Source organism: Helicoverpa armigera, chromosome 16, assembly GCF_030705265.1.
Source record: "Helicoverpa armigera isolate CAAS_96S chromosome 16, ASM3070526v1, whole genome shotgun sequence".
Classification (NCBI taxonomy): Eukaryota; Metazoa; Arthropoda; class Insecta; order Lepidoptera; family Noctuidae; genus Helicoverpa; species Helicoverpa armigera.
Window position 1 is genome coordinate 4,384,681 of NC_087135.1, and position 27,597 is coordinate 4,412,277.

Here is a 27,597-nt window from a genome sequence, read left to right on the forward strand (position 1 = left end):
AAAATAACGTCATTAAAAAAGCACATAAAGCACCAACCCACTTGTTAAAAAGTTACGTAAGATTTTAATTTAACCGTTTAAAGACCTTCGGGTGAGTAGTAGTACACCATACAAAATGACATTCCAGTAGATCGAATGCTCTAAAAATAAGCGTGATGTTTATACTCAATATTACGTCCCATTTCCGAGCTCACAGTGTCAGTAAAAGAGGCACAAACGTCAGTCGCGTCAAGCCTTGCCCGCATCTACACGAGCCATAAACAATCACTTGATTTGGAACGCAACTACATTTTCGAACGGATTTGAATAAAAAAGGCGCGTAAATAGAATGTGTCAGCCTTGAACTTTATTATCTGTATTGTTTGTGTTTTGTTTTGTAAAAGAAAATCACACAAAATGAAGGAGTATTTTGTTTATTTTGCTGTTCTCGTGATTTTATTTTCGAAAGGTGAGTTTATTTTGTTTATATTTAATTTTTTTTGTTCGTTTGGTGAGACAAAAAATCTATTTACTTTTTAACTGCTCAATAATTTGGTCTGTCTAAGACCTTTCGATGTATTCAAATAATGATTACTGCAATCCAGTTGACCTATGCCGCTAATATGCATTTATGTAAAGAAACAAGTCCTACTAGTTTTCAATCATAATCATGCATCATATACTTAATTATTATACATAATCTTTTCGAAGACGACATGTTGACCATTAAGTAGGTACCTACTTACCTACATAAGTACTTGTTTTAAGATTTTTATAAAGTATAGAATAATAATTTTGCTCTTAATTTTTATATGGAATCTTTTACTTTTTAGTACAGGATATATTATAGAAATCGTGTTTTTTTTGGTTGGACTTAGTAAACTCAAGAACTTGCCTCATAAGCTATTCATACATAGATTATTTCAGTGTTAGATAGTCCTTTATTGACGACGCGACGGCTATTTTTTATTTGAATGGTTTTCCCTGGACTCTGAACTCTTTACACCGCGAACCTCCTCCGTCAAATCACCTAGTACATAATATTAGAGGTACAGTTACCGGCACGGATGTCGGGCTCTCGGCGGAAGAGTGGGGATCGCTTTGCGCACCCGTACGCATAAGGCAATAAGGCAGTAAATCGCTTGTGCGCAGGTGAAGGTCAGGGCTCGACATCCGTGCCGGTAACTGTATATGACTCACGAAGTTAACCTTACAATAAGTTTATTGATAACCTTTTCGAAGAATATTATGCACATAATATACATAAACGAAGGATTAATTTCTGAAAATGATTCTGCGAACGATAGTGTGAAATGCACAGATTTTTTTAATAAGTCCAGCAGTTTCTGAGTGTCATATTCAAACATGCAAACTCTTCAGCCCGATATAAGTAAGATAGGTAATGTGAATACCTATTTATGTAACATTCATACGCGATGCAATAGGTAATACAAGTATGTGTTTATTGTATATAATTCAAACTAATAATGACTGGTGCGAAGTTTGCGTACACATAACTACAAGGTCGAAGTAATTTCTCACAAGTACTTCCCAATTCATGAGTTGCAGGTCAATTATTGTATCAATAGACAATGATCTTGGCTGACACTTCGAGTGGCGGGAAACTTTGCCATGATTGATTGCAAGGACTTTCGCAGAAGATTACGTAAATAAAACCAGACTGGCTGGATACAATTTGTTGAGCTCAAGTCGATGTTTTTTCTTGACTTTATGTCCGTTGCCATTGGCAACAGCCATGTTGCTGGACAATTAGTTCATCAGAGTTTTGGGTTGTGAAAGGTTACGATGATAGGCAGACGTTTGAACCACCTTAAAAGTAAAATGTGCATTTATAAAATTAAACATGTAGGTTGTGGAGCCCCATAGACTTCGACATCGATAGGAAAAATCCGCACTCCTAGTGGTTTGCTTTGGAGACTACAAAAAAACAAAAAAAGTTTGAAAACTCAAGAGTCTTTCGCCGGGAATCGTTTGATTAACAAATCCTTCAACGATTTCTCTATGATATATTTTTATTCCAATTTGTATAATGGAAACGAAATTATTTAATGAATTAAATGAAAATGTTTTTCCTCAGATGTAAATTAATTAACAAATATACTTTTGATACAACATATTATTTCAATTTTTTTGGTCATTTTTTGTTAGAAATTCAATATTGAACGGAAAATTTAATAATAGCGCCGAGGGCAAACTGCAAATAGGGCTGTCAAAGTATGCATGTGCCACTGTTCAGTACCATGAAGTTTGTGGAACTCAATTTTCATACTGTCTATCAAACTAGAAACCGTTTCGAACACTTTCCCGCACTTTAAGTGTCAATTCCGAATAAAATATATTTTTGATATTACCCAGTAACCTGAATCTGCGAAATTGAAATATTTTTTTCCAATATACTTCGGGGGATGTCACGAAATTGAATGTTTTTCGATATGTGTAAATAAAACGGAAAGTTTAATGGTTGAAATGGGTTTATTTGAACCAAAATACTTCTGTTTCCTATAAGTCGTTAATTTAACTTGGCAATGGTTTATAAATATTTGTAATTTAATTTTATTAGCCATTCAAATTACATCCACGAGTTCGAGTTCTGTTATTCTACACATGGATACTTTAATTGTATTGTTCATTTTGTATGTCTAGCGTATACTGAACATTCAAGGTAACTGGCTGATACGTGTTAGAAAAAAAAAACTATTTAAAAATTCATCTTGTATACAATTAATTTATGTAAATTAACTGCAAATAATAAATGTAAATGCAGCTTCGCGTTTTGCGTAACAGTTACATGTGTATAGCGTGATTGGTATTTAATATTAAAAGATGTAAACGTTAACTCTCTTTGACTATAAGAACACATTTAAACCTCACAGATGTAGAAATAAAAATAGATACTCTTATCCTTTGATCACTACAATCGTATGTTCTTAGCTTACATCTCACTAACAAGACCTAATCTTTAAACATAGCAAAAGCTATTTATTAAACAAATTCTGATGATGTTTACGTATGTATTTGGATAGTCTAAATCTCCCGTCAATCTCTAGCGTTTGGTTGTTTGAAACTCAATCCGCATCGGAATAGAATATACGAGCTAAATGTTGAATGATTTTAGATATTATTAAATAGGATTTTGTTATGCATTTACTTGTTAAAATTAACAAGTTTTTCTACCTAAAAATTTCTCCTCTATTATTTGTTTTTTTTTTCACTACGGGATATATTTTCAGAGTTACATTTTCAATATTCAGTATCATACGCAAACAAATGAATAAAGTTCAATAACAATTTGCTAGGCCTTATTTCTGTAACGTCTTACGCATACAAACTGGCAAAGGGTGTAACCAATTATTAAGGCGTTCATTACTACTGACATTCCAGTCTATCTCGGTTCCATCTAGGTCAGAACTTAGTACGAACTCAACATTATATTGCTTCTAGTTTCATTAGGCGTGACACAAAGTAACACTACCTACTTGCAAATGCACTAGAGTAAACCATTCTTTAGTGAGAGAAAGTTCGTCTTACATAGAAGTAGGTAATAAACTTTATGTTTTTCACTTACACCTGTAGTATAGTGATAGTGTTAACGTAATAGTAGAGTTGTATATATGTATAAAAGTGTAGTGCGTCTAAGTATTCTGTGATATTTACAGTTTTTGTGTCTATCGAAAATTACTCTCGCGTCGAATACATGCCTAATCTTTCTGGTTTGGCATAGCATGAACACTTTTATTCGGAAAAAAATTATGGACAAGTACCTAATGAAAACATTTCTTGTAACCATGCCTGCCCAGAACCTATCATAACTGAACATGCCTTTTTTGGTAACAGAAAACACATAACATTATTCCTAGATACAACTAGTTCCACAAGTGTTAGTTACCGTAACAGAATATTTAAAAGCGTAACGTTAGTAGCGTGCATCAGCGACAATTTGATGCGTTCGGCCACCGACTAGTTGAGCTCGTTAAGCAAACGTGACGTTATCAATTCCTGAAATTATGAGCCCCATTATTTGTGTCATGGTGCTGCTAAATGGAACGCGTGTTCGGGGTTTGAATTGAAGAATTTTTTTGTGCTGTTATTTCAGCGGCCTTGGCTGGAGATTAGAGAAAATGTATGACGTAGCCACATTCTTGTGGGATCCAGCTTTGAATTAGATATTTCAATGTATTTGATCTTTTGAACTCCTTCTCTAAAAAGAAGAAAACCGTTTCACCTTTCAGTAGCAATTACATTTTCTTTCACGCATTGTCAAATTTTCATTTATAACTATGTAGGTTCAGTAAATACAATAGGAGTAAAATAGTGTTACTGACAAAGAATGTATGTAAATATTATTCCATGCTGATGATCTATGGTGATCCATCGATAAGATTGTTATAACATCCCAAACAGATAACAATTTTGTCTCCAGCAGTAATAAGATGATTAAATTAAGAACGAAATGTTAGCATCCATGGTACTTTGTACAAAAGATACAAAACATAAACGCACTGTTACTCACATTCTCATCTGAATTCTATCCAGAATTAATAATAAAAAATCGGTAAAAAAACTTTTAAGTTAAACGGTTTTATCTTATGTGCACTGAAAACTAGAAAATAAAAAAATAAATACTTACCTGTCAACCTACGTAGGTGGTCCCGGTCATATTAGACTAAAATAAAAACGTGGGGCCCATTAACTATTGCTGTAGTACTCTCTTCTAGAGGTATAATAGGTGTGGATTACATCGACTTACTATAATCGTAACTGGAGATTTTGACAATCAATAATCAGCCGTAGCTCATGATCTACCAAAGTATAAAGATATGCTTTGCCATAGATAGGATTTCACAGGGGCCCCACGTTTTTATTTTAGTCTAATATGACCGGGACCACCTACGTAGGTTGACAGGTAAGTATTTATTTTTTTATTTTCTAGTTTTCAGTGCACATAAGATAAAACCGTTTAACTTAAAAGTTTTTACCGATTTTTATTTTCTAGTTTTAGTATTTAATGAAAATGCCTACCGAATATTCCTCATTCTATCTAATTCATTTAGTGCATCATTATTACACGGTCTCTTACCTGACAATTTATTACAATCTAATTCCTCAATACATAGCCCTTCCAGATACTTTTTTAACGACCCCAAAATCATCACATAACCTCTCCTGCTGTGGGTCAGCAGCGGTGAGGAGTGCCAGACTCTTGACTAAGAACCGTTTTGTTCCGTCGTAGGCCTTTTATGTACCAGGGCCGCGGTAACTCTTTCGAACAATCTCGCAGCCCAGGCAGGCCTTGGCCCTGTTGGGCCCCGCTGGAGTTACTGACAGTTTTCTACTTGTGAAGCCCTTTCATTTGATACCCATATTGGTGGGATTGATAAAAAATTGTTATCAGCCATTTGGTAGCGGCGGCCATCTTAGATTTCAATTTTGCATAGTAAATTGTATTCTACTTGTTGAGACCCATCAACATGGGTATCAAATGAACCTAAGTTATCCGCCATTTTGTAGAGGCCGCCATCTTGGATTTTAATTTTATATAGTACATTGTATTCTACTGGTTGAGAACTTTCATTTGATATCCATATTGATGGGATTGATAAAACCTACGTTATCCGCCATTTTGTAGCGGCCGCCATCTTGGATTTCAATTTTTTATAGTACATTGTATTCTGCTTGTTGAGCCCTTTCATTTGATACCCATATTGATGGGATTGATAAAACCTACGTTATCCGCCATCTTAGATTTCAATTTTGCATAGTAAATTGTATTCTACTTGTTGAGACCTTTCATTTGATACCCATGTTGATGGGATTTATAAAACCTAAGTTATCCGCCATTTTGTAGAGGCCGCCATCTTGGATTTTAATTTTATATAGTACATTGTATTCTACTGGTTGAGAACTTTCATTTGATACCCATATTAATGGGATTGATAAAACCTACGTTATCCGCCATTTTGTAGCGGCCGCCATCTTAGATTTCAATTTTTTATAGTATATTGTATTCTGCTTGTTGAGCCCTTTCATTTGATACCCATATTGATGGCATTGATAAAATCTGCGTTATCCGCCATTTTGTGCCGGCGGCCATATTGGATTTACAATGGATATTACTATATTGTATTGTCATCGGAATTGAAGGTGTGTACCAAATTTCAGATCAATCTGACAACAGGAAGATACTTAAATTTGAATTACTAAATTTGACCCAAGAAAGAATAAAACAAACAGGGTGAGCTAAATAAAACCGTTTAAAAATTAGGGTTACTATGGCTACCATTTATGAAATATCTACTACAACTTCGCAAAAAAGATTCATAAAATTCATAAAAATGTCCGTTACAAATAAAAGTATTTGGAGGGAACCGTCGCTAACTGTTGACCGTTGCATCGACTAAAACATATTTTGTGTGTTTTTGGAACTATTAAATTGAGCACTGGTCAATATTGCTAGCAAACAAAACATATTTTCTGTTTAAAGTTCCATTTTAGGCCAACTTGTTGCAGGCCCTCGTTATTTGGTCGATAAATCTTGCTTTATTTGAGTTTTACTTTTACGATGGAAGTAAAAGGTCGGAACTCAAACACTTACTCCTGATTTGGCCTTATTAAGCTGCAAGACTAATACTGTTCTCTAAATGTATTCAATTGGATAATAACGACGCACGTACGTAGATTTGACCAATTTAGGCGGCCAAAAATATTTTACAATGTATTTCGTTTTTTCTATCTTTGTTTTATCATTATTTTATTATTTATTTTATTTAAGCATTGTATTTTGATAATAAGAATGTTTTATTGAAAAAAACCGTAAATAAATCAAAAAAAAATGTAGACTATCATATATTTTCATTTTAAAAGTAGTTATGATATTTTTTATTATATGTATTTCAAAATAATATGTAATGTAGTCAAAAAATAATTAATATTTTTTTTATTCCTCACTTTCTGCCTCTGATATATCAGACTCTGTGTTTGATTCAGCTGGTAGTAGCATATTTTATTGTTTCAGGGCAAAATAATCTTGCTTTGATGATTTTTTTTGTTGGTCACATTTCTTCAGTTTCGTATTTCTTTAGTTTTCCTTCGTTTAGTCCTCTCACTACAATCTTTAAGTGATTTACATGGCCGCACCGGTCGATTTCCAACACTTGTCGGGCGTTCAAATGTTCTGCTTAACCAATTCTCATTAGTTTTAAGGATTTTTTTTACAGTTTCAGTTTCTTACTTTCGTAGCTATTTGAAAATATGCAAATCTTTGTTTAAAACTGCTTATATTATCAGGTGTGTCACCCTAATAGGTCAAAAGTTAGTTTCCTAGGTAATTTAGTTTTTCTTCCAAATTAGTCAGATCTTGCTATTGTATTTTATTGTAAATATAACGTAGGGTCACTATTTTTACGCCAGAGGTACCCAAAACAAAAAAAATGCACTTTGTGACATTTTAAAGAAAAAAGTATTTTATTTTTGTATGAGCTTCAAATCTTAAAAAGCCTGTAAGTCGGACATCCGCAGCTATCCGCAGCCAAAAAATATGTCGTAAGCTAGTTTAATATGTCAAATATCTAAAACTAAAAAAAATGTTACGCGGTCGAACGCGATAATATAACGAAATTGTGTTTAAACAAGAAAATACTAAAAAAATATTTTGCTTACACACCCTCTTTTAAAATTGAAATAATACTATAAAAAATTAAGTAATCACACTTAAAATATATTAAAATATAATAACTGTTACCTACACAACTCGAATCCATCATAATAGTTGCTTAATATCAATTAGATAGCACAAAAATATTTTTTCTTTAATACCGTCTACCGAGATCTCTAAAAACGTATAACGTAAAATTTGCACTAAGGTCAAGTTCTAACTCCTGGTGCAAGCGCATATCGCATGTTTGGTAGGTAGATGTGGTAAATTCTTATTGCTGGGGTATTCCTCTTTCCATTTTACCCACAATTTGATGATAAACTTTATTAAAAAAAAAAGAATTTTGGCCAGCTAAATTGCTCAAACCTACGTTAGTGCGACGTCTGCTCTTGACTGATATGAGACAAGTCATAAATTGTGACCTTGTTTATATTAAATAAGGAATATTTTGGAATTTGAGCTCGGGAGAAACCCGAATAAGATTTTGTTTGTTGTATAATTTTCGTTCTTGGATTTTTTTATTATTTGTTTGGTGCAGTATTTGTTGATAACCCTTATAACATTAAATAAATATCATGTACCTATTTCATTATGTGTTCAATTTTTTCGTTGACTGTAACTATGTCAGCAAGGAATATCCAGTCATCTATATAGATGAACTGGTATTTTTTCTGAAATTAATTAAAGTCACCCACTAGGTAATGTCAACATTAGACGTACATAGATCCTACAAATAGCTATTAATTTTATTTAACCTAAATATTGAAAAGGTTAACTTACTCCGAAGTAATTTGTCATTCATAATAATTTCTAGTCAAATTACTATTTACGGAGCCATCAAACATAGTCTAAGATATTATTATTTAAAACGAAAATAGTAATTCTCGGTCGCTTTGGTCTAGGCTTCTATTTTAATTCTCAGATTCCATTAAGGTTAAGTAAATACGAACATACTTACGAATACTTATGGCTTGAAAATTTCAACGACATCTTGGAAAACTGATTGTTTACATTACTCATAAGTAAGTTAGAAATATTCTAACGTTCAAGAATTTCTTAGATAGCACAAAGTGATCCAATAACGTCTACATACCTATTTTCTGAACAGTATTATTCCGATAGTAATAAGGAAAAGCCCTGTAAGCTACACGAATTGTAAGTTAAGTTCTTGAACTTCAAATTAATTTCCAATTTCAAAAATTGTTACTGAAAGCGATCGAAATAAGAACTCAAGCGAACGAAGTAGCTTTAGTAGTAGAATGTCAAAATTTACTTCTGCGACGCCGTGCCAGTAAATTAATTAACTAAATCGTTAAAATCACCTTGCATATCCTCTAGCGCCGATAATATCTTGTAATTACGTCAAACGCCTATTACGTACGATACAATAGACGCCCTAATTAATACCAGATGACGAACAACTATTTATAGGAAACTTATGGTCCGTGACCTATTATAGTTTTAACGGTCATTCCTATTTTAGTATGTTTTTCATGAGGACTGAAATAGGAGTGATTGGATGTGAAGAGGGCGGTGAGATAACCGATGAAGAAAGATGCTATTATTGTTAAAATTAAATCCAAGTTAACACATATCTTATGGATATATTATCATATGGATCTGTATTTTTTTGTGTTTCACATTGATACTTAGCAGTTAGAAATACAATACAAAAGTGACCTATAACACACTATAAATATAATTGAGTAAGAGTACCTACATTCACTATATCCCTTAAAAGCATTATTGTTTCTTTCATATATTCATAACACTTTCAGATGAAACAGGATATAATCATATTCCTGCAAGGTGTCCGTGTTCCTATCCCATGTCAAGTTTTTGACAAAGGTATGATATTTTGAGAAATAATATTCATATGAGCCTACTCAGTGAAAATCCTTAATCCTTTGCTGACTGGCGGTTTTTGTGAATCATTTTACAAAACATTTGACAGGTGAACTCGCAATTTAGCTCAGACTTAAAGCTCAAACGTGTCTAATTTCTAAAACAGCCGTCTCCTTCTCAGATCATTAGTTGCCTAAACAATTATAATTACTAGGAATTTAGCCATTGAAATAGATGTTTAATCAAACGCTCGTTCACTGATTAATAAATCAATGAGTTTAAAATACTGACCTGGATACTTTAAATCAGTGTCGTTCGAGGATTCTTCGGTACCTACAAAAGTACTTAATTAATTATAGATAAATTATAATCCAAGGCAAACCTGACTAATATGCTCTTAGAACGATTTAACAAGAGTTGCGTACGTAGTCTTCGATTTGTTACTTAATGTTCGACATTGTTAGAGTTGATTGGTATCAGTCGTACAGCGTACTCTCTCCGATTTGTTATTCATCATTTCCTAGCTACCCGTGTACCCGGCACAAATTAAATTGTTCCTTGTTCTCCACTTAGATTGATGACTGGCATTACTATGGCCGACATGCGTACAAGTGGAACTAATCATGTATGCATTTGTTACTTTATTTTGTTTTTCCATTCGTTTTTAATATTATTGTCATTATTAGAAAATCACTATTGAATCAAATAGGCACTTAAACGAACCTAAAAGTTTTTATTTCTTAAGTGCTTGTATGCAGCTAATTACACAACAATAGAAAATCAATTGGGTCTCGCGTATATCCGCGCTCCTGCATACAACGGGTTTAAAGACCATAGGTATCAGGTATTGATTCTAGAGTCATAAATCCTACTAGTATCGCATCAAAACACCTCGTGGAATATTTCCGCAGAATATCATCGCGCAAGCAATTACTTATCCCACAGCAACAGAGTATTGTCCTAATCTGCCTGTATAACTACAAACATCACTGCTAGCTCCAAACTAGAGCGAGTTCGGCTTAACCAATTATTAGTTGTTTCATCTCTCGATTAAGACCGCTGTCACACTGTCATTTTCAGGACGCGCGTGTCTTTTGTACAAGTGTGTTGGTACACTTGACGAGGCCAGGCCTCCGTCACTCCATGTACTTGCGCGCTATAAGTGCCTACCGCCCAGCCGAGCGGTCTCGGTCCGCCGGCGGATCAAATTCAGTTGCGGTTTTCACAAGCGAAGCACGCGCACGCCGTTCAATTTTTAACCGACTTCTAATAGTGCTGTTCGTTCGTACGCGCATTACGATGCCGTGTGGTGCCTTATGTGCTGTAACTTTAAAGATTTTTTTATTTTACCTACACACTGATGTATATAATTATGTTTTATCTAGGTTTCTTCTACAGTCAGCACCAATAGGTATATAAAACAAAACAAACTTACAAAAATAATAAAACAAACTTTAAAAAAAGAGAACCGACTTCAAAACACTAAACCGTAAGAAATAATTTATTTTTTGATGTCGGCGCTTTTTCGATTCGTAATTACCAGCTGTTAGCACCAACATAATTACCAGCTGTTAGCACCAACATAAAAAAAAAAAAATTATTTCTTACGGCTTTGTGCCTTATTTGAAGTCGGTTCTCTTTTTAAGGCTTTTTTCATTTCTAGTGAACATCTCCGAAGATCATCATCAAACTAAGAAGTATTATACTTATTTTAAAACGTTCTCCTAAATGTAACAAATCCTTTTCTGAAAATCGCATCGATATCGGTTTAGCCAAACGCGAGATTATCGCGCACAAACATACATACCTACAAACCATACAAGTCAAACTTCTCAGTTTGGCCTGTACCTATGTCTAATCACCTCCTTTTTTTTAAGTTGGTTAAATATTTTATAAATGATAAAATTTTTAACTGCCACATAAAAGTCAGAACATATTCACAGTTCTCAATAACATAAATAAAAAGTTATGTTAATTTAATTTTACCGAAGAGGCAGCCCTGCGATTACTGTGGAATCGCGCGGTGCGAAGCAATCACTGCTGTACGCTTGAGCATTTAGGCGCATTTTAGCATACAGTGGTTGCTGACGCGAAGGAGTAGGCAATTATCGTAATAGGTATTGGAAGTTTTCTACTGAGTGAAGTATCTGTAGTAATCTGTGACGAGGCATTGTTGGATTGGAGCGCCAATTGGCTTTGATATGCCGATGCGCCAGGACTCAATATACCTACCTACTTACGCGATTAAAACGCCCAGTATATGCTTGTGTGGTCTAGCCTTTAGGAACACCAACATCGTTCTGTGAGCTAAACCGTGACGTGTAATCTATTCTAGTTTTATTTAGATGGACACTGATTAACTCGCATCTGTACTCAATGTCAAATGGTCACATAATATTTAGTGTATTTTATTCGGATTATTTTCATACAGCTGTGGGTGAATATGGTATGCGCCAGATGTCCGTTTTCATTTATTGTATCATGTATCGTCACGCTGTATTCCCTTCCGGCTGTACTGAATTAGCTTGGAAATTGTAGGTAACGTATGTCGAAAGTGGAGTATATAAAATATATGTTTTGAAAGACAAAAATGTTGTGCAGTATTTAATAAATATTGGGTGTTTTATATAAAATCAGGGGGGTGTTTTATATAAATAAACCTCTCAAGTATGAGGGCGCGGGTTCGATCCCAGGTCAGGCAAGTACCAATGAACTTTTCTAAGTTTGTATGTACTTTCTAAGTATATCTTAGACATCATTGACTGTGTTTCGGATGGCACGTTAAACTGTAGGTCCCGGCTGTCATTGAACATCCTTGGCAGTCGTTACGGGTAGTCAGAAGCCAGTAAGTCTGACACCAGTCTAACCTAGGGGTATCAGGTTGCCCGGGTAACTGGGTTGAGGAGGTCAGATAGGCAGTCGCTTCTTGTAAAGCACTGGTACTCAGCTGAATCCGGTTAGACTGGAAGCCGACCCCAACATGATTGGGAAAAGGCTCGGATTATATATAAAATCAGGCCTTTTTTGCAATCTTTTGAAAATATGGATACTTAACAGTTAATTGTTATTTTTGAACCCCAAGTTTATTTATTTTTAGTCACAATCAAGTAAGCAAATTACTTGGTATATTAAAAAAACACTCTACCATTACTCTCCTCACGACATATCAGGAAAACAACGCAGAAACAGTTCAGTAAACGATGCTCAAACAACAATACATGTTTTATAACAACATTGTCATACAACGGCGATATAATGGGGCTTAAGGCGAGGAAGTGGTCAACAATAATTCCATAACCAGCACGCGCATCTAAGGCGCCAAAAGGGGTCGGAGCGTCTGAGCGGGGCGAGGATAACAATACGCGCGCTAGCTTATAACTAAAAGTCGTAAGCGACAAAATGGTTTTGTAATTTTATTATTTAGAAATGATAATTTGATAAAAAATCCTACTACAATTTTAAAGAGTATGTATATACTCAACTACTAAAAAAGTTAAGAGGCTTTAATCGGTCCCGTTTGCCCATAATATGTGAATCTCTTTTTAAAAAGAGGTATGTTTGATATATTTTTCTCTGTTATAAAAGTTACCTAATCATGTTTCTACAACTAACAAAATAAGGTTTATATCATGAACTTTCAGGTAACCAAGTTGTATTTTGATCCGTTTTGTATTTACTGAGAAAAATTGACATCCTTGGCGCCAAAAATTCCAATTCGTCCTCTTAATTGAACGATGTCGGGGCGCGACGATAGTTTATGTCACTTTAATAATACTCGGTGTACTTGTGGCAAGTGCCGATGCGTCTAAATTATGAAACGATTAGTTTGATGGTACGTGCTATTTGAATAGCGTATTTTATTGAGTATACAGTAGTGTTGGGCGATTATGTGTTGGGTATTGAAATTGATACGGTATTTAAAATAATCTAGTAATTAAATTGGTGGTAAATGATTAAACGCTATTTGAATTGAATATAGTGATACTCAGAATATCGGATTAGATTTAAGTTACAGAGTAATCGTGACATATGACTTAACTTGATCCGTTGATTTGCGACTAGAAGTGAAATTTTGCCTTGGACTCGATGTAAAGTTATGGCAATCCGCAGTTACAATAATCGAAAATATCCGCAATCCAAAAAAAAACATTCCAGTACTTTAAGTGATCGAAAAACTTACTATCCTAAAAAGCGATATTGACATCAACCTACCAAGCGAGCGTAATAAAATGAAACGTATAGGGTTCTTACATGAGCCTCACATTTAAATCCACACTCATTTTATGTGTTTTTTTTTTCTATTTTACCCATAAAAATAACGATAGGGCTTCACCCCCCGATGTTTTCCATGTGCTAATTCCTCCACTTGGGAGAAATAACATTAAATCGTAGTGGCTTGCCCCGTTTCCAATGCTTTTCCACTAACGAACCGATAATTTAGGGGGAGGGTAGTTTTCTTCGGATTTACATTATTTCTGCCTGTACCGTTCTTCCTTATGTTGCTAATGTGCATGTTTACTAAGTTCCTTGGAAAAAACGCTGCACGGATAATTGCTATTTGTCTGATGTCTACAAAAAAACAAGTCTTATTTACATACACCTGTTTTCATTTCATTTTTTAAAGTCAAACTCACTGCTCACTCAATATTGTAAACCCGATTCTCACAACTTTATTATGTTATCACTATCTCAAATACTTTACACCCACAGCAGGTAAACAAAATTGAATTCAGTAATTAGCAATTCTCCATCGACTATTACCCAGGGATCACCTTGAAAAGTGTCCCGGTTTCATTTTCACCACCTAGCGTAATTGCCTAATTGGTTCATTAACCGACATTTTTACGATAAAAATAGAGAATATGACGTCACAACAGAAAAGCAGGAAACGTTAAATAAAAAAGGTACAACTTTTGTTCTTTATTTGAAGACGTTTTAACGCCTTCAATGGTTTCGACCTTGCATTCCTACCAAGACATGACACATTTAATTCCCGACATAAATTATATAATTCATCCGACATTATAAGTTAAAATGACATAAAAACCGTCATCTTTGACCTTATGGTCTGTTTTTGCAAGTATTTGTATCTGTATCAAGTTTCAGGATTCAGTGTAATCTGTTTAACTGCATAATTGACTGTAAATGCAATTGTATGACTGTACTTCTTATATCACGGTTGCATTGTGTCATCTAATAATTTCGTTTCGCATTAGATTTACGCAGTTATTCAAAAGTCAGCTGATTTGTAAGTGCCCAAAGAAAAAAATGTTAACAATTGATTACATTGAATTTCGTACAAATTCTCTGTTCATTAGTGGTCACAAAAACCTAATTATATGGATAAGTACCATTCTGAAGTCAAAATAATTGAAGTAAATTAGAGTACAAGTGAACTTGTTTACACTATAAACAGAAGTGTTCTTGTGTAAAGCTACAATTTACTACGGGATAATTAAATTTTATGTTTCGATTACAGACACGTTGCCAAGCATCGGATCATCAAATAGTTTTTTGTTTACATGTTTTTAGGTCATTAATGATGAGGGCAATTAACTTTTATTGTTTTTAACGAGATATAAATTGTTTGAAATCCCATGTGTTCCCATATAAGTTGTCGGTCATTTTAATGCTGAAAATATGGGATGCTTGAAACAAAAAGTTATTACCATTGACTATGCATATTTTGTGTTCAAAATACATGTGTTGTTCCGAAGAAAAAGTTTATTCACCTTGAAGAATCTAACGAAAGCTTTAAATAAATTTTATAAATACCAGCAGTCTAAGAAAACGCAGAGCAATGTGCTATAGACAGGCGATATCAATTAATCACCGCATAGATTTACGCTTGCACCATCTTGCCTTGGCTGTTCTACATTCGTCATCTACGTAGAATAGATTACGCTGAGATTGTCGAGTTTAAAACCGAATCAAGCCATCCTTAAACTAGCTTGAATAAATTTATTAATTTTTATTCTATTCGTTCATTAAAGTCCATATTTTACCACCTATTTTCAAAGACACAATTATTCGTTTTGTTTATTCGAGGATGCCGTATACATTATCGTAGATCAATTGATTGGATATACATAAGTAGGTACATAATGACACAACCAATAACATCGTTAGAAGCATTGAATAGGCTCTTTCACTGTCTCCCCTATAAGCCTTCGCTATTGATTACGCAGAGACACAGGTTGGACGGTTGGATACAATTTTCGGCCACTACGTCATCTGATTAGTTGTCTGTAGGGATTCAACCTAATAATGTCGTACAACGAAAATAATGACTTGTGGGAAGCTTAAGGTGTCTTTGATGTGGACGAAATCTTGGGGGAAAATATATTTTGGTCGGTTCTCATTGATTTTGGGTACCTTTGTTGTCATGTTCAGTTTTTACGGGATTGTTGGTGACAGTTTAAATACGTGAGTCTTTTTCTTTGTTAGAATGTGTGTGAATACAGTCCACGAATATCATAGTGCTACTGCTAATGTATTCATTTCTTATCTTATATACAAAAAAATATATAGAGGTATCAAATATATAAGTTTGAGACAAAATTAGTCACCATTTCTACGAATCGGCTCATTACACAGGAGTTCTGTGGAACTTTTCACATTACAAAAGTCGTGCAGAAGTTATATGATTTTTGTGGATAATATTTAACTGCGATCTAATTCCGTCTTACGACAAACTCGACTGATCCGATAAATTAACTTATATAAAAGTTTAATATTACGTTACGCGTCGAAAGCGCGGGATTGCGATCTTTCCTGACGACTGAGTTTTGGTGAAGTTAAATAAGCTACGGCATGAGAAAACTCGGCCGATCTACCTCGTCAAGTATAAGTACGGTTCTCTTTAATACAGAGGTTTATTGTGTGGCTATAATTCGGAGGGTAATCTTCCTTGATTTGATGTCTCATAATTTTAGCTGAATGAGTAACAGTTAATCCGCTTTTGAATGAAAGAGAATTATAATTTAAAGGCAGAATCACCACATATTTACTAAAAAATACCTAATCAAACTCGTAAGTCACTAGTTTGATTCGTACTCGTTTAATTTTTTGGCAATTGCATAACAAGGAACCTTGAGTTTTCAAGTGATGTTCGATTACCTCATAGACAAATGGCTCTAAACTGACATCATGTTAACGCCCACTCTATAATTTTATAACTTTGATTTGGTTTTTTGTTGCAGATAGTTCAGCCTGTTTCCAAGCTAACTCGGAAGCCAATAGAAGCGTAACTACGGGCAGTTCGTTCTATGAAGAATGTTGCTGTACAGATTCCGAATATAAACCCATGTCGCTATGGTGGCTAGATCCCTTCAACAACGTAATTTCGGGGTATGTGATAATTTGGTACTCAAAAATATGCCTTCAAAATATTTCATTAATATATCAATGTCTGATTGATTATATCTGTTACACTTATACGGTAAAACATTTGGTATTCAGTTGGGTAACGGAGAGAGGTACAGGCTACTTTTAAACTAAGGTTACTGGGGGTTACCACGGGACACATCTAGTATTTAAACTCATCTGACGTCATTGGATACAGAAGCTTTAGACCAAATTTCGAAACTGAGACCAATCTATATTAAAGATGATGATGATATTACATTATTTACTGTTACATTTCGCTGTCAAGTCCTAAATAAGAAAATTGTTTCCACAAGACCAGGTACAGATTCAAATGTGTACATCGAAGAACAAGACCAGTGCTTGGCTCTCCACATTCCTTCTACGAGCAAGACGCTATCAGGGCCCTACAGATGCGTCACCACATTTCAAGGAGTACAATATACTCAGACTCATAATTTGGACGTGTTTGGTAAGGATTTAATAATTATTTTTAATGTAAATGTTAAATTACCTTTATATTTATTTATTTCGGATATCGTATAAAACCCACCTTTGTTCCTTCTAAAGCCTTTAGTATGCTAGGGCCGCGACAACTCTTTAAAAAAAACCCGCTGTTCCGGCAGGTTTCGGCAATAATTTATTTCGGTTTTTAGTATAAGATTCTATGTATGGAATATTTAATGTATTACATTTTTACACAGATCCACTATACTTCTACGGAACTGCGACTGATCAATACTTAGTGTATGGCAACAATTCCTTGATAAAATGCCAGGCCAAAGGAGCGACGGAGCCTCTCATCAGATGGTACAGAGGAAAAGATGGACAGAATGAGGTGAGACCATTTATAATGGCTGTTTATAAGTAGTCTTACAACCACAGATAGTTCTTTTTTCATAAATAATGTACTAATTCCATCATTAAAGAAAATATTGATTACATTGTTTCATAAACTGCCAAACTGCAGACTCTGAAGACTATGGTATGGATAAGAATTAAAAACAATGGCAAGTGGTATTCGAATTAAAACAAGTCCATATTCTTGTGTTCATTTTATCCTGGCGATGCCTTACACAGATAAATGTTCACAAAAAAGTCCTAAAGCCAAATTAATTCTAGCTCACATAATACCTTCCTAAACGACGCTATGTGAAAGCACTAAACTTTAACCAGGTTTAAAGTGGAGCTTGGCTTCAATTAAGCCGAATGTAGGTCCGTGCACAAAAATCCGGTTTTGTTGGCTAGTTGACATTGCCTTCGGGCGCATAATTTCCTGTACTCATAGCTGCAATACCGTTGCTAGGCGTTACATCTCCTGGTCATTAGATACGTGAATAAACCGAGAAATTGTGATCCTGACACTATTTGCCAGAATGGTTAAAAACTTTCGAAACATTTTTACTTTACTATTCTATTTTACTTGATACAACATAAATATCTGCTATACAACAAAAAACAAGATTTCAGTATTTACTCTTCTATTTTTCACACATTCGGTAATTTTATGGTTACATTTGTAAAACTTTTTATATTCAATTCAGAAACGTTTAGTCAGAGCTGGTTTAAAAGAACATTGTTTTTAGATATCCAACGATACAGTAAAATATCAGTTTATGCCCGAAGGACTTATTGTGAAGAATGTGACTAACGATGATGAAGGAGTCTACAAGTGTTCGGCTTCAGTGCTCTCGACTGGTGAAGAGATTGAGACGGATATAGTTGCCAAGGTATGAAGAACTAACTTAATACTTCGTGGTCTTATTTCGCTTTGGCCTTTCCAAAGGGAAAATAAGATTAGCTTGCGACTTTCTAAATATTTTTTTTGGAATTAAATTGATTTTGAAGTTATTAAGTTTTGGCTCCTTTCGGTAAATGAAGCGAAAGTTAAAACTTAACATTAAGGTTTTCTTAACTTTTAGAGTAATAAAAGAAGTACAGTGAAAAGAAATATTATAACCTTACTTTTATCATACAGGTGATGACAATACCAATAATAACTCAGCTATCAGCCAGCCCAGAAACCGTGGTAGCTTCAGGAGAGAGTTTGATGTTGCAGTGCGTTTCCGAGGGCTTGCCCGACCCCGAAATACTGTGGAAGAAAATACCTGAACCGGTAAGGATAAAAAACATCTTATTCTTATATTATGTGTGATTTTCGCGAAATAGGTACTTAGTCTAACTACAGAATTTGGCATGTAATTGACATTAGTGCGTAGTGTTAATTCGAAGGCAGACTTAGAAAAAGATACAGGTCCTGGTTGATTAAAAATGTCTAAAATCATAATATACTATGTACATGTACGACCAAAAAGCACATAGATAAGATTAAGATGCTATGTTGTTTCAACAAAATCTTCTACAAGCATTTGAGAGATACCTACCTCAAAAACAAGACAGTACTACCTACTTAAAGTTTATTAAAACCGACGGCAGTAAAACCTTAAAGCACCTAAAGTCAAGAAGGACTCATTGTGCCAGTGCACTCAGCAACAACTTAAACGGACCATAAAACTAACTTAAGACCAGGTTTGTTTAGTACTCGGTAACTTTAAGTAAAGTACTTAACTTACGCACAAGGTTAAAAGCTTGCAAAAGTTCAATGGTAATTGAGCACTTTACCGTCTTGAAAGAAGAAATGTTTGGATGTTGGTCTACTTCCCCTCCATTAAGCTTATTTAAAATTAAACTATCAATATTTTTTAAGTTAGTCTTCTCTTTATGTATTTCCTTATATCCTGTATTATGTAATCCCCTTATGTACTTCCCTCATATAATTCATTATATACTCACCTTATGTACTCCCATTATATAATCAAATCGCTGAATAGCGATAAGACCGCCATTTGTACTCTTCTTTGTGTATTGTGATGTCCTGTGTTGTAAATTTTCTTGGTGTACAATAAAGCATAATCTAATCTAATTCCCTTATGTACTCCCATTATGTACACCCCTTATGTACTCCCATAATGTCATCCCTTATCTTCTTTAATCTATCAATTTCCTTATTTACTCCCCTTATTTAATAATGTCGGGACACTACACTAAATGTTATCTCTGCATAACGTTTGTCAATTAATCAAGCTTTGTCTTTTTTTAGATACCTGGTCAAGCAAAGAATGTCAGTTGGACTGTAGAGTCGAAAGACACGATTCGATTTAAAAACATCACTCCACAGGACGCAGGGACTTATGAGTGCCAAGCGAGGAATTTTGTTGGTGTTTCTGAGAAACAAATCAATATTACGGTAAAATATATATATTCTTTTACAGGGATGATTTCTTGAATAAAAATAGCTAAATTACATTAGATTCTAAAATAATTTTAATTTGTGCTTCAATCAAATGGGACAAAAGCACCCATTAGTTGACAACGAAGCAATGAAGGATTCATACATTAACCGCCGTTCCCAATATTCTATCTCTGTTGATTTATATACTTTATATAGCAATTTATTTTTTATGGGCCAATATCATAATTTCGATCTAATGTAAGCAGTACCTACCAGTAGCAGATGGGCCGTAAAACTACATAACATTTAGTTAATTATTTAATTTCTAGGTACTAATACCTCCAACAATCATAGCATTTAATGACAAAGCGGTGCTGGAAGGCGACATGGTGCCAATCATTTGTAACGTGACCGGCTTACCTCTACCAAACGTTACCATCACTTATGAAGGAAAAAGTTTTGATGAAAGGTAAGTTTAAGTCATACATACAATAACATTTTTTGGACAAACACACTTGTTCTAGAAATAACCTAAATCAAAATTGTAAAGTCTCATTAATTTTCTAGCTTCAGTATGTTTCTAGATAAATTATGACCCATTTGTAATTTTAGGAAAACAGAATATGAAACTTTCATTGAGAACTTCTCGGTACTCAAAGTAAACAGATCTCATGACGGAATTTATATTTGCAACGCCACCAATGACGGTAAGTAACATCTTGTCATTTGTCTTATCCATTTTTGTGAATTTTAAGGGGTCATACATTGAAATGTGTTATTTTAACGCAGTCGTCAAATAATATTTGTCATTATTTGTGTATGAAAATATTATAAATATTATATGAAAAACCATTCAATGTGCCTGCGTAAAGAACTCTTACACTATTTTAAACGCCCTACTAAAAATGCAATTTCATTAAGAATATATTCAGATTTTTTATTTACCTTTAATGTCTGTCTGCAATCCGTACCTAAGTACGAAATATATTTATTTTCCATAAATACCAGTGGACTCAGTAAGTGAAATGATGCACCTGTCAGTATTGCATCAGCCGTACTTTGACCAAAAGGAGGAAATTCTTTGGGCTTGGAATGGAGAAACTGTCAACATAAGCTGTGCTCATGAAAGTAATCCACCAGCGAATTTTACGTGGAGGTAAGTTAGTAATTATATTTAGATAAGACAATTCCAAAAAAGAAATCTAAATAATCTTAAAAAATAAAAACAATACCTACTGCAAATATTTTAATAATTTACTTACTATATAGCAGTAAGTTTTTCACATTCGCTAAGATGAAATGTTCATTGAGACTACTAATTAAACAGTCATTGAAGTAAACTAAAATGTTTAAGCCCAGATAGCTCATTATATTATGAGACCTTTGAATACAGATCATATTTTATGACTGCAACTCTATCTCACTTCTATTTAAAACAATTTCTCCTTTCAGCTACATAACAGGCAACTTCTCGACTATAGAGAAACAAGAACACGACAACATAGTTCTAGATTACGAAACAGCTCTAGAACATTCGTTTCCTTTTTCACGACTCTTTGCACCTTTTGGAAAACATATATGTATAGCTCGAAATCCATTTGGAGAAGCGTCCAAAGTCTTTCATATTAAAAAAGGATTTCGCCCATCGGTTATTGAAAATGTAAGTACCTATACTTGTAAAGATTAAATTATTTGTACAAGCTACACAAATACTGAATCCATATTGTTTCTAGTCTGAACTGTTTGTATATTTAAGATGGTATTGACAAACGTGGTGAGAATAGAGCAAAATTATTTGTAGCTATGCAAAACGTACTTTGGTTTCGTTATCTAAGTCTTTGTTATGGATAACTAAATCAAAGAGTTACAGGCTGTTTCTCGGAGTAGGGATCAAATGGGAAAGAGAATGGACATGGGTCATTTGACACCCTGTAGAGTGTAGACTGATAGATTTCAATGCAAGTGCAATTAAAGCGGACGTATGTCAAGAAATAAAAAAATACATAAGCATAGTAAAGATAATTGCGAAACCAATGACTAAGTTTCATTCAAAGTATTAAAAAAAAACTACATAGGCAAAAAGATTCCAGTAACACAATTCTGTCCGTTACTCGGTCACCTATCTATCTAAGAGACAACTTAACTGTCTTTCACAAACAAACAATTTCCGAACAATTAAGCCATGACCTTTTCCATTCCCACATAAGTAAAGAATTCTCGAATACCGCATAAATTAAATGGCTCCTGAGTTAAACCTTTTTACTCTAAACAAACACAAAGTTGATTTGAATCACAAATAGATTCTGTTATTGTGGTTAATGCTGACTTCTTTGAGCAAAGAGTTTGTATTTCCATCTTTTGTTGTCTCAACTCTGTAATGATGTTTCAAAAATGTTCGTTGTTCTATTAATTGTCAATATACGTTTAAAGGTTAATCACAATGAAGACTTTACAGTGCAATAAGTACAATACAAATGATCTGTTGTGATGACTAATAATTTTCTAAACCGTTTAACCTCTTGAATGTCCTTTGCCAAAAAATATGAGCATTCATGGATAGATAATTCTAACTCATCTATCAATTTTTTGTATACATGTTTTATCTCACGAAAGCGGATGCACCACACACAATGTATGCGTAATGTAGACACATGCCTTTACATGCCTAAGCTCGGGAATGGTCAGAAATGGTTGAGTCTTCAAGTCATATAATGAGCATATACATGTAATTGACCATACACCTTTTTTCTGGGATAAAACATGTAGATCAATGTCTTCTTTACTTGCATAGTTCACTATCATCCAATACAACCATTCTGCATTCTAGGTAACAACAATAGACCAAACGGCAACATCAGTTACCTTCAACATCGAGCCACCTACTGCCTTCGAGGGCCCTGAAGTCATAGGTTTCGTAGCTGAGTACGACGAAGCAAAGAACTACGCCTTCACTGATATTCACCCGAACAGGACTTGGGCAGTAGGAATACCATACAAGTTGGAAAAACTGAAGCCTAATACAACGTACCATATCAAGTTTGCAGCTATCAATCGAGTCAGTACAGGGGATTGGACGGATACCTATATATTTCTTACTATGGATAAGTAAGTGTTAAAATTATAATATTAGAATTAATCTGTTAAAATTTTAATGTATTTTGAGTCAATGTGAAATAGCTAGGTTTTATTCTATAACAATGATAAAGTTTTTATTAAAGTGTACACCATTATTACTCATAATCTGTCATCTAACTCCCAAGCGATACCAACAAAAGCAAAACTGGTGCAATAGGTCTTTAGCATTACACAAGGCTAAGATGAGATTCTACGATTGAAATATAAGAAACGCAATTCATAAAGTAAATAAAGCATTATGGTACAAAGTATCTACTTTTAGCAGTGTAAAATACGCAGTGACTCACATTTTGGTATATTTCCGTCTACTACGCGTTCAATTTAACCTCGAGGATCACATTGTTTTTTTACGCACCATAAAATCACCCGTCACAATCATTATCGAGTAATAAGGTTTTGATTTAATTAACATGACAAAGCACATTTTATTTAGTGATTATGGAGCCTGATTGAATTATTTGTCGCGAAAAAAAATATGATTGGACATTCCGAAATTGGAAAGATTGTTCGTTGGGAAGAATATTGAAATATTCAATTTGGAGGATTGTATTAGATATAACCAAGTTATTAGCAATATTGTCTCTTAGTTTTCTTGACATTGTTTTCTGTGAACAAGAGACGTTCGTTTTGTGTAGAAAATTCGTAATATTGCACTTCAATTTCAATCCTAAAACTAAGTCATCCATATAAAATTTGACCTACATAAATGCTTTTACCAACGTTCCTTTGTAGCTACAACAATGTAAAATCTATGTATATCTTTGTAGGTCAGCCCCAGAGCCTCCGATATTCCTACAAGACCCGCTTGAGGTGTCTGCGAGTAAGGTGCTGAAGTGGAAAGCACCAGAGAGCAACGGAGAGCCAATAGACTACTATGTTTTACGATATTGCCCGGTACGTATTGCAAGACGTCAATATATAGAACTTGCTAGGTATAGAATGTATTGCAATGTGGTTTGTATTGTTACTGTTGGGTGCTTGTTTGTGTTTGTGTATAGGTATGTTGGTTAGGAAATGTTTCATCATAGCAATTTTGCAATGTGGAAACTATTTTGGTAAAAGTACACCGTCTTCAACTGTTTTGTAAGATATAATAATCATCGTCTATCAATTTTATTTGAGGTCTGCGCAGCAAATCTGCCTTTTCCATACCTCTCGTGACATTCCATATAGGTATGCATTACAATAATTAAAAAATACCAGTATATCTCAACAATAGCCCCAAAATTGGTTTCGAAGTAGTGAATAAGCTACAATGAACTTGCAATATAATTCCGAACGTCAACATTTGCTATCAGGTTAATATTTCAATCAACTGAAACATAAGTAAAGATTTAACCGATATTGTTCATAAAGAAGCAATTAGCAATATTATTGCTGGATCGGTGTAATAGGAAACTGAAAGGAGAAACAATAAAAGAAGACGTAAATGCTTGACACACTTACGGTGGTAGTGAACCAAATACCGTTGATATTTTCGATTTCACGACTGAAATAACTGTTTCTTATTGGACAGAACATTCGTAACTTTAAAAGTTAGGTATTTAGAATTTTCAATTGATGTTTATGTTCTAATTAATTATTAATTGATGTCTTACTTTAGCTCATAATTAAGATATTGGTGATAGAAATTGAGGCTGAAATTCTTCATTAATTACAAATTCTTGATCATCTCCATTTTCGCTTTATTTATCAGCAATATAACTGCCGCCCTTATAAAATGAGAAGCTAATAATATTTCAAGTGACTTTATCAAAGCCTGTCTTAACGATCGTCCATCTTTTGTTCCTGTCAAAAGGGACATTTGAGTGTCTTATCATTCATAGCTACTAAGATTTGTTTAGAAGTTTTGAGGACAGGCGAGTACTTTGCTTAATTGGATTATTTACAATTGAGAATACATACCTAATACATTATTATTATTCAACCATGTATTTTTTTAATGTGACTCATATCAGTCAGTAAAATGCGGGTCAGCTCCAACAGCGTCCTAAACATGATCGCTGGCAGGTCAGATGCTTGTAAAAATCACTGTTGCGCCATTTCTCATTGACACAGCAATAGTTTTTGGTGTATGTGTTTTTATTGGAGAATTTTTCTATTCTATATCCCACAGCAGGACGAAGAAGAAGACCCGGCATTATGCAAAGAGTATCGACTGGCAGAGACAACCGAGATGGAACTGAATGACCTGCAACAGAACACTACATATAACTTAGAACTGATCGCTCACAACGCCGAAGGGAATTCAACGCCAGCGAATTTCTCCCTCACTATGTCAGGTGGGACATTTTTGTTTGGCGAAATCATTGGAAAGTTCCGATCGATTTTTTTGTTTTATTTTCTGATGAAGCTGTCGATTGCAAACTTTGGAATTCCGTTTAAGTTGTTCGACGGTCGACTTTTTATGATATTTAAGAATTATTTTTACTGGCATTGGTAGAGTTAAGATAACTTCTAATATTAGTATTGAATCAATTTCAGATGGGGCCCCAAACAAACCAGCATCACTTTTATCAGGAGGCGCACTCATAGGAATCTCAATAGTCGTAGTATTATTATGTCTTATACTTCTGGATGTACTGCTGTACTTCTGGAAGAAGCAGGGCATCATAGCCAGCTGTTGTTGCAAGAAGACCAAGAAGAGGAAACCAAACCCTTTGAATGCACGGTAAGGTTTAAACATTTTGAAAAAGTAGAATAAGCTTTTGTATTATTATTTTCACAAGGATCAGCATTCAATTAACCTAAATGAAATTATTACCCATTTAACAGAAATTCATCATCTTCGCAATATTTTTTTTCATTACAAACACTTAACTTAATTACATCATAAGATGAACTGACTATTAAAAACGGCTAAATCACGAAGATTACGTTCCCGAAGTCCCAACTCCAGAAATTTTCCCACCAATTATTACGGGAAAGTAATAAACGACAAATCAAATCAAAATTTACTAAGCCATCCCGAATTCAATCAAGCAAAATTCAATTCTGGAAGAAAGATTAATGAAAAAAAAAAATCGTGAATAATTTGTTGAATTGGCGCGTCACCTTAACCTCGATCCGACTTCTTTTAGGTATTAAATCACGTTCTAAAAGTCGTATTGATTTTCAGCGACAAGAAAGGTCTGTTGAAAGACAACGGGGAATCTGGCACAGACGATACTTTGAAGAGGCCCAACAATGGGCACAAAGAGTACGAATACAATAAGACCACGGGCATTATTACCGGGAAACATTCCTCTGTTTAAAGTAAAGAATTTTAAGCGTTTAAGACGACTTGAACCGTGCGATTTTTGTCAGGAAATCTGTTGTCATTGTTGGGTCTTTTCGTGTACCGTAAATGCAGGATTTTAATCGAAATGCTTTTCAGTTTTCACTTTTTACAAGTTTTACTTTCATACTAGCTTTTAGTAGATTAACATTCATATAATTATAATGCAATGGCTTTAAATAACGACAGAATCGTACGGTTTCCGTGTATGCTTGCATGAAGTGATATTGTGAGTAGGTAATGTGTAAAGTTGCTTTGTGTCTGAAGTTTTACTTCGTTGAGTGGTCGATGTTTTAGTTTTGTGTGTTTATATACAAATGTATGATGCTTTAATATCCGACATATCTATGTATATCTTATGTCAATTTTAATATTTTTTCGAGTACGTAATATCTATAGGTATGTTTATATAATCTCGTAGTGATTTTTCATAATTTTCTGTTACTTTCCGATAAGCCCTTTTTACAGCTTTAGAATTATTTTGTAAATAAAAAAGTTAAATTTTATATTCTGTTATTATGTCAATACATTTATCAATTATTTATGTACCTGTTACAAATATATAAAAAGTGCCTTTTATTGTATTTTATACTCTTGTTGATATTGATATTAATTATACGAGAGTTTCTTGAATTGCGATTAATATGCGATATCTTATTCTACGAAATCGTACTTATGTGTTGTAAGTAAGATTTAAGAAATACATTCGGTGCGAACCATAAATTATTTAAAATATTTCGATAGGATTTTATGTTGAAAACGCTTTTGAAATAGTACATTTCAATATTACAAAAATATATTTAATGTTATGAAAGATTTTATATAAATGTAATTACAATTTATTAAGTTATCTTTTTAAATAAGGCAGTGATAACTGAAGTTAGTTATTATTCTATACCAAAGAATAAGTCAGTACCTTTACATATTATAACGAAAGCACAGTTAATATGACCGTCATAATTAAAATAAATCATTTTTATTTTATTTTTTTTGTCTTTCTGTATAAAATAAATTATAAAACAATTACTTTACATTCTATTTTTAGATTACTTCAAAACTCCAAAAACTTTTGAAACCGTATTTTTACTTCCT

At 33.9% G+C, this 27,597-nt stretch overlaps 1 protein-coding gene across 2 annotated transcripts; it reads left to right on the forward strand.

The window, feature by feature from the left end:
* The first annotated feature begins 165 nt into the window (after window positions 1-165).
* LOC110384565 (fasciclin-2) lies at window positions 166-27,597 on the forward strand. Of its 2 annotated transcripts, none has more exons than XM_049844587.2 (16): window positions 166-448; window positions 16,699-16,846; window positions 17,179-17,333; window positions 17,566-17,699; window positions 18,448-18,591; window positions 18,840-18,977; window positions 19,962-20,108; window positions 20,423-20,562; window positions 20,706-20,800; window positions 21,102-21,249; window positions 21,546-21,753; window positions 22,921-23,198; window positions 23,996-24,122; window positions 25,348-25,510; window positions 25,713-25,899; window positions 26,347-27,597. In XM_049844587.2, the coding sequence occupies exons 1-16, from the start codon at window positions 397-399 to the stop codon at window positions 26,480-26,482; spliced, it is 2,400 nt and encodes a 799-aa protein (XP_049700544.2). In that variant the 5' UTR covers window positions 166-396; the 3' UTR covers window positions 26,483-27,597. The 2 variants fall into 2 exon arrangements, with proteins under 2 accessions (XP_049700544.2, XP_049700543.2); XM_049844586.2 differs by having other exon boundaries at window positions 167-448; window positions 25,345-25,510; window positions 26,347-27,595.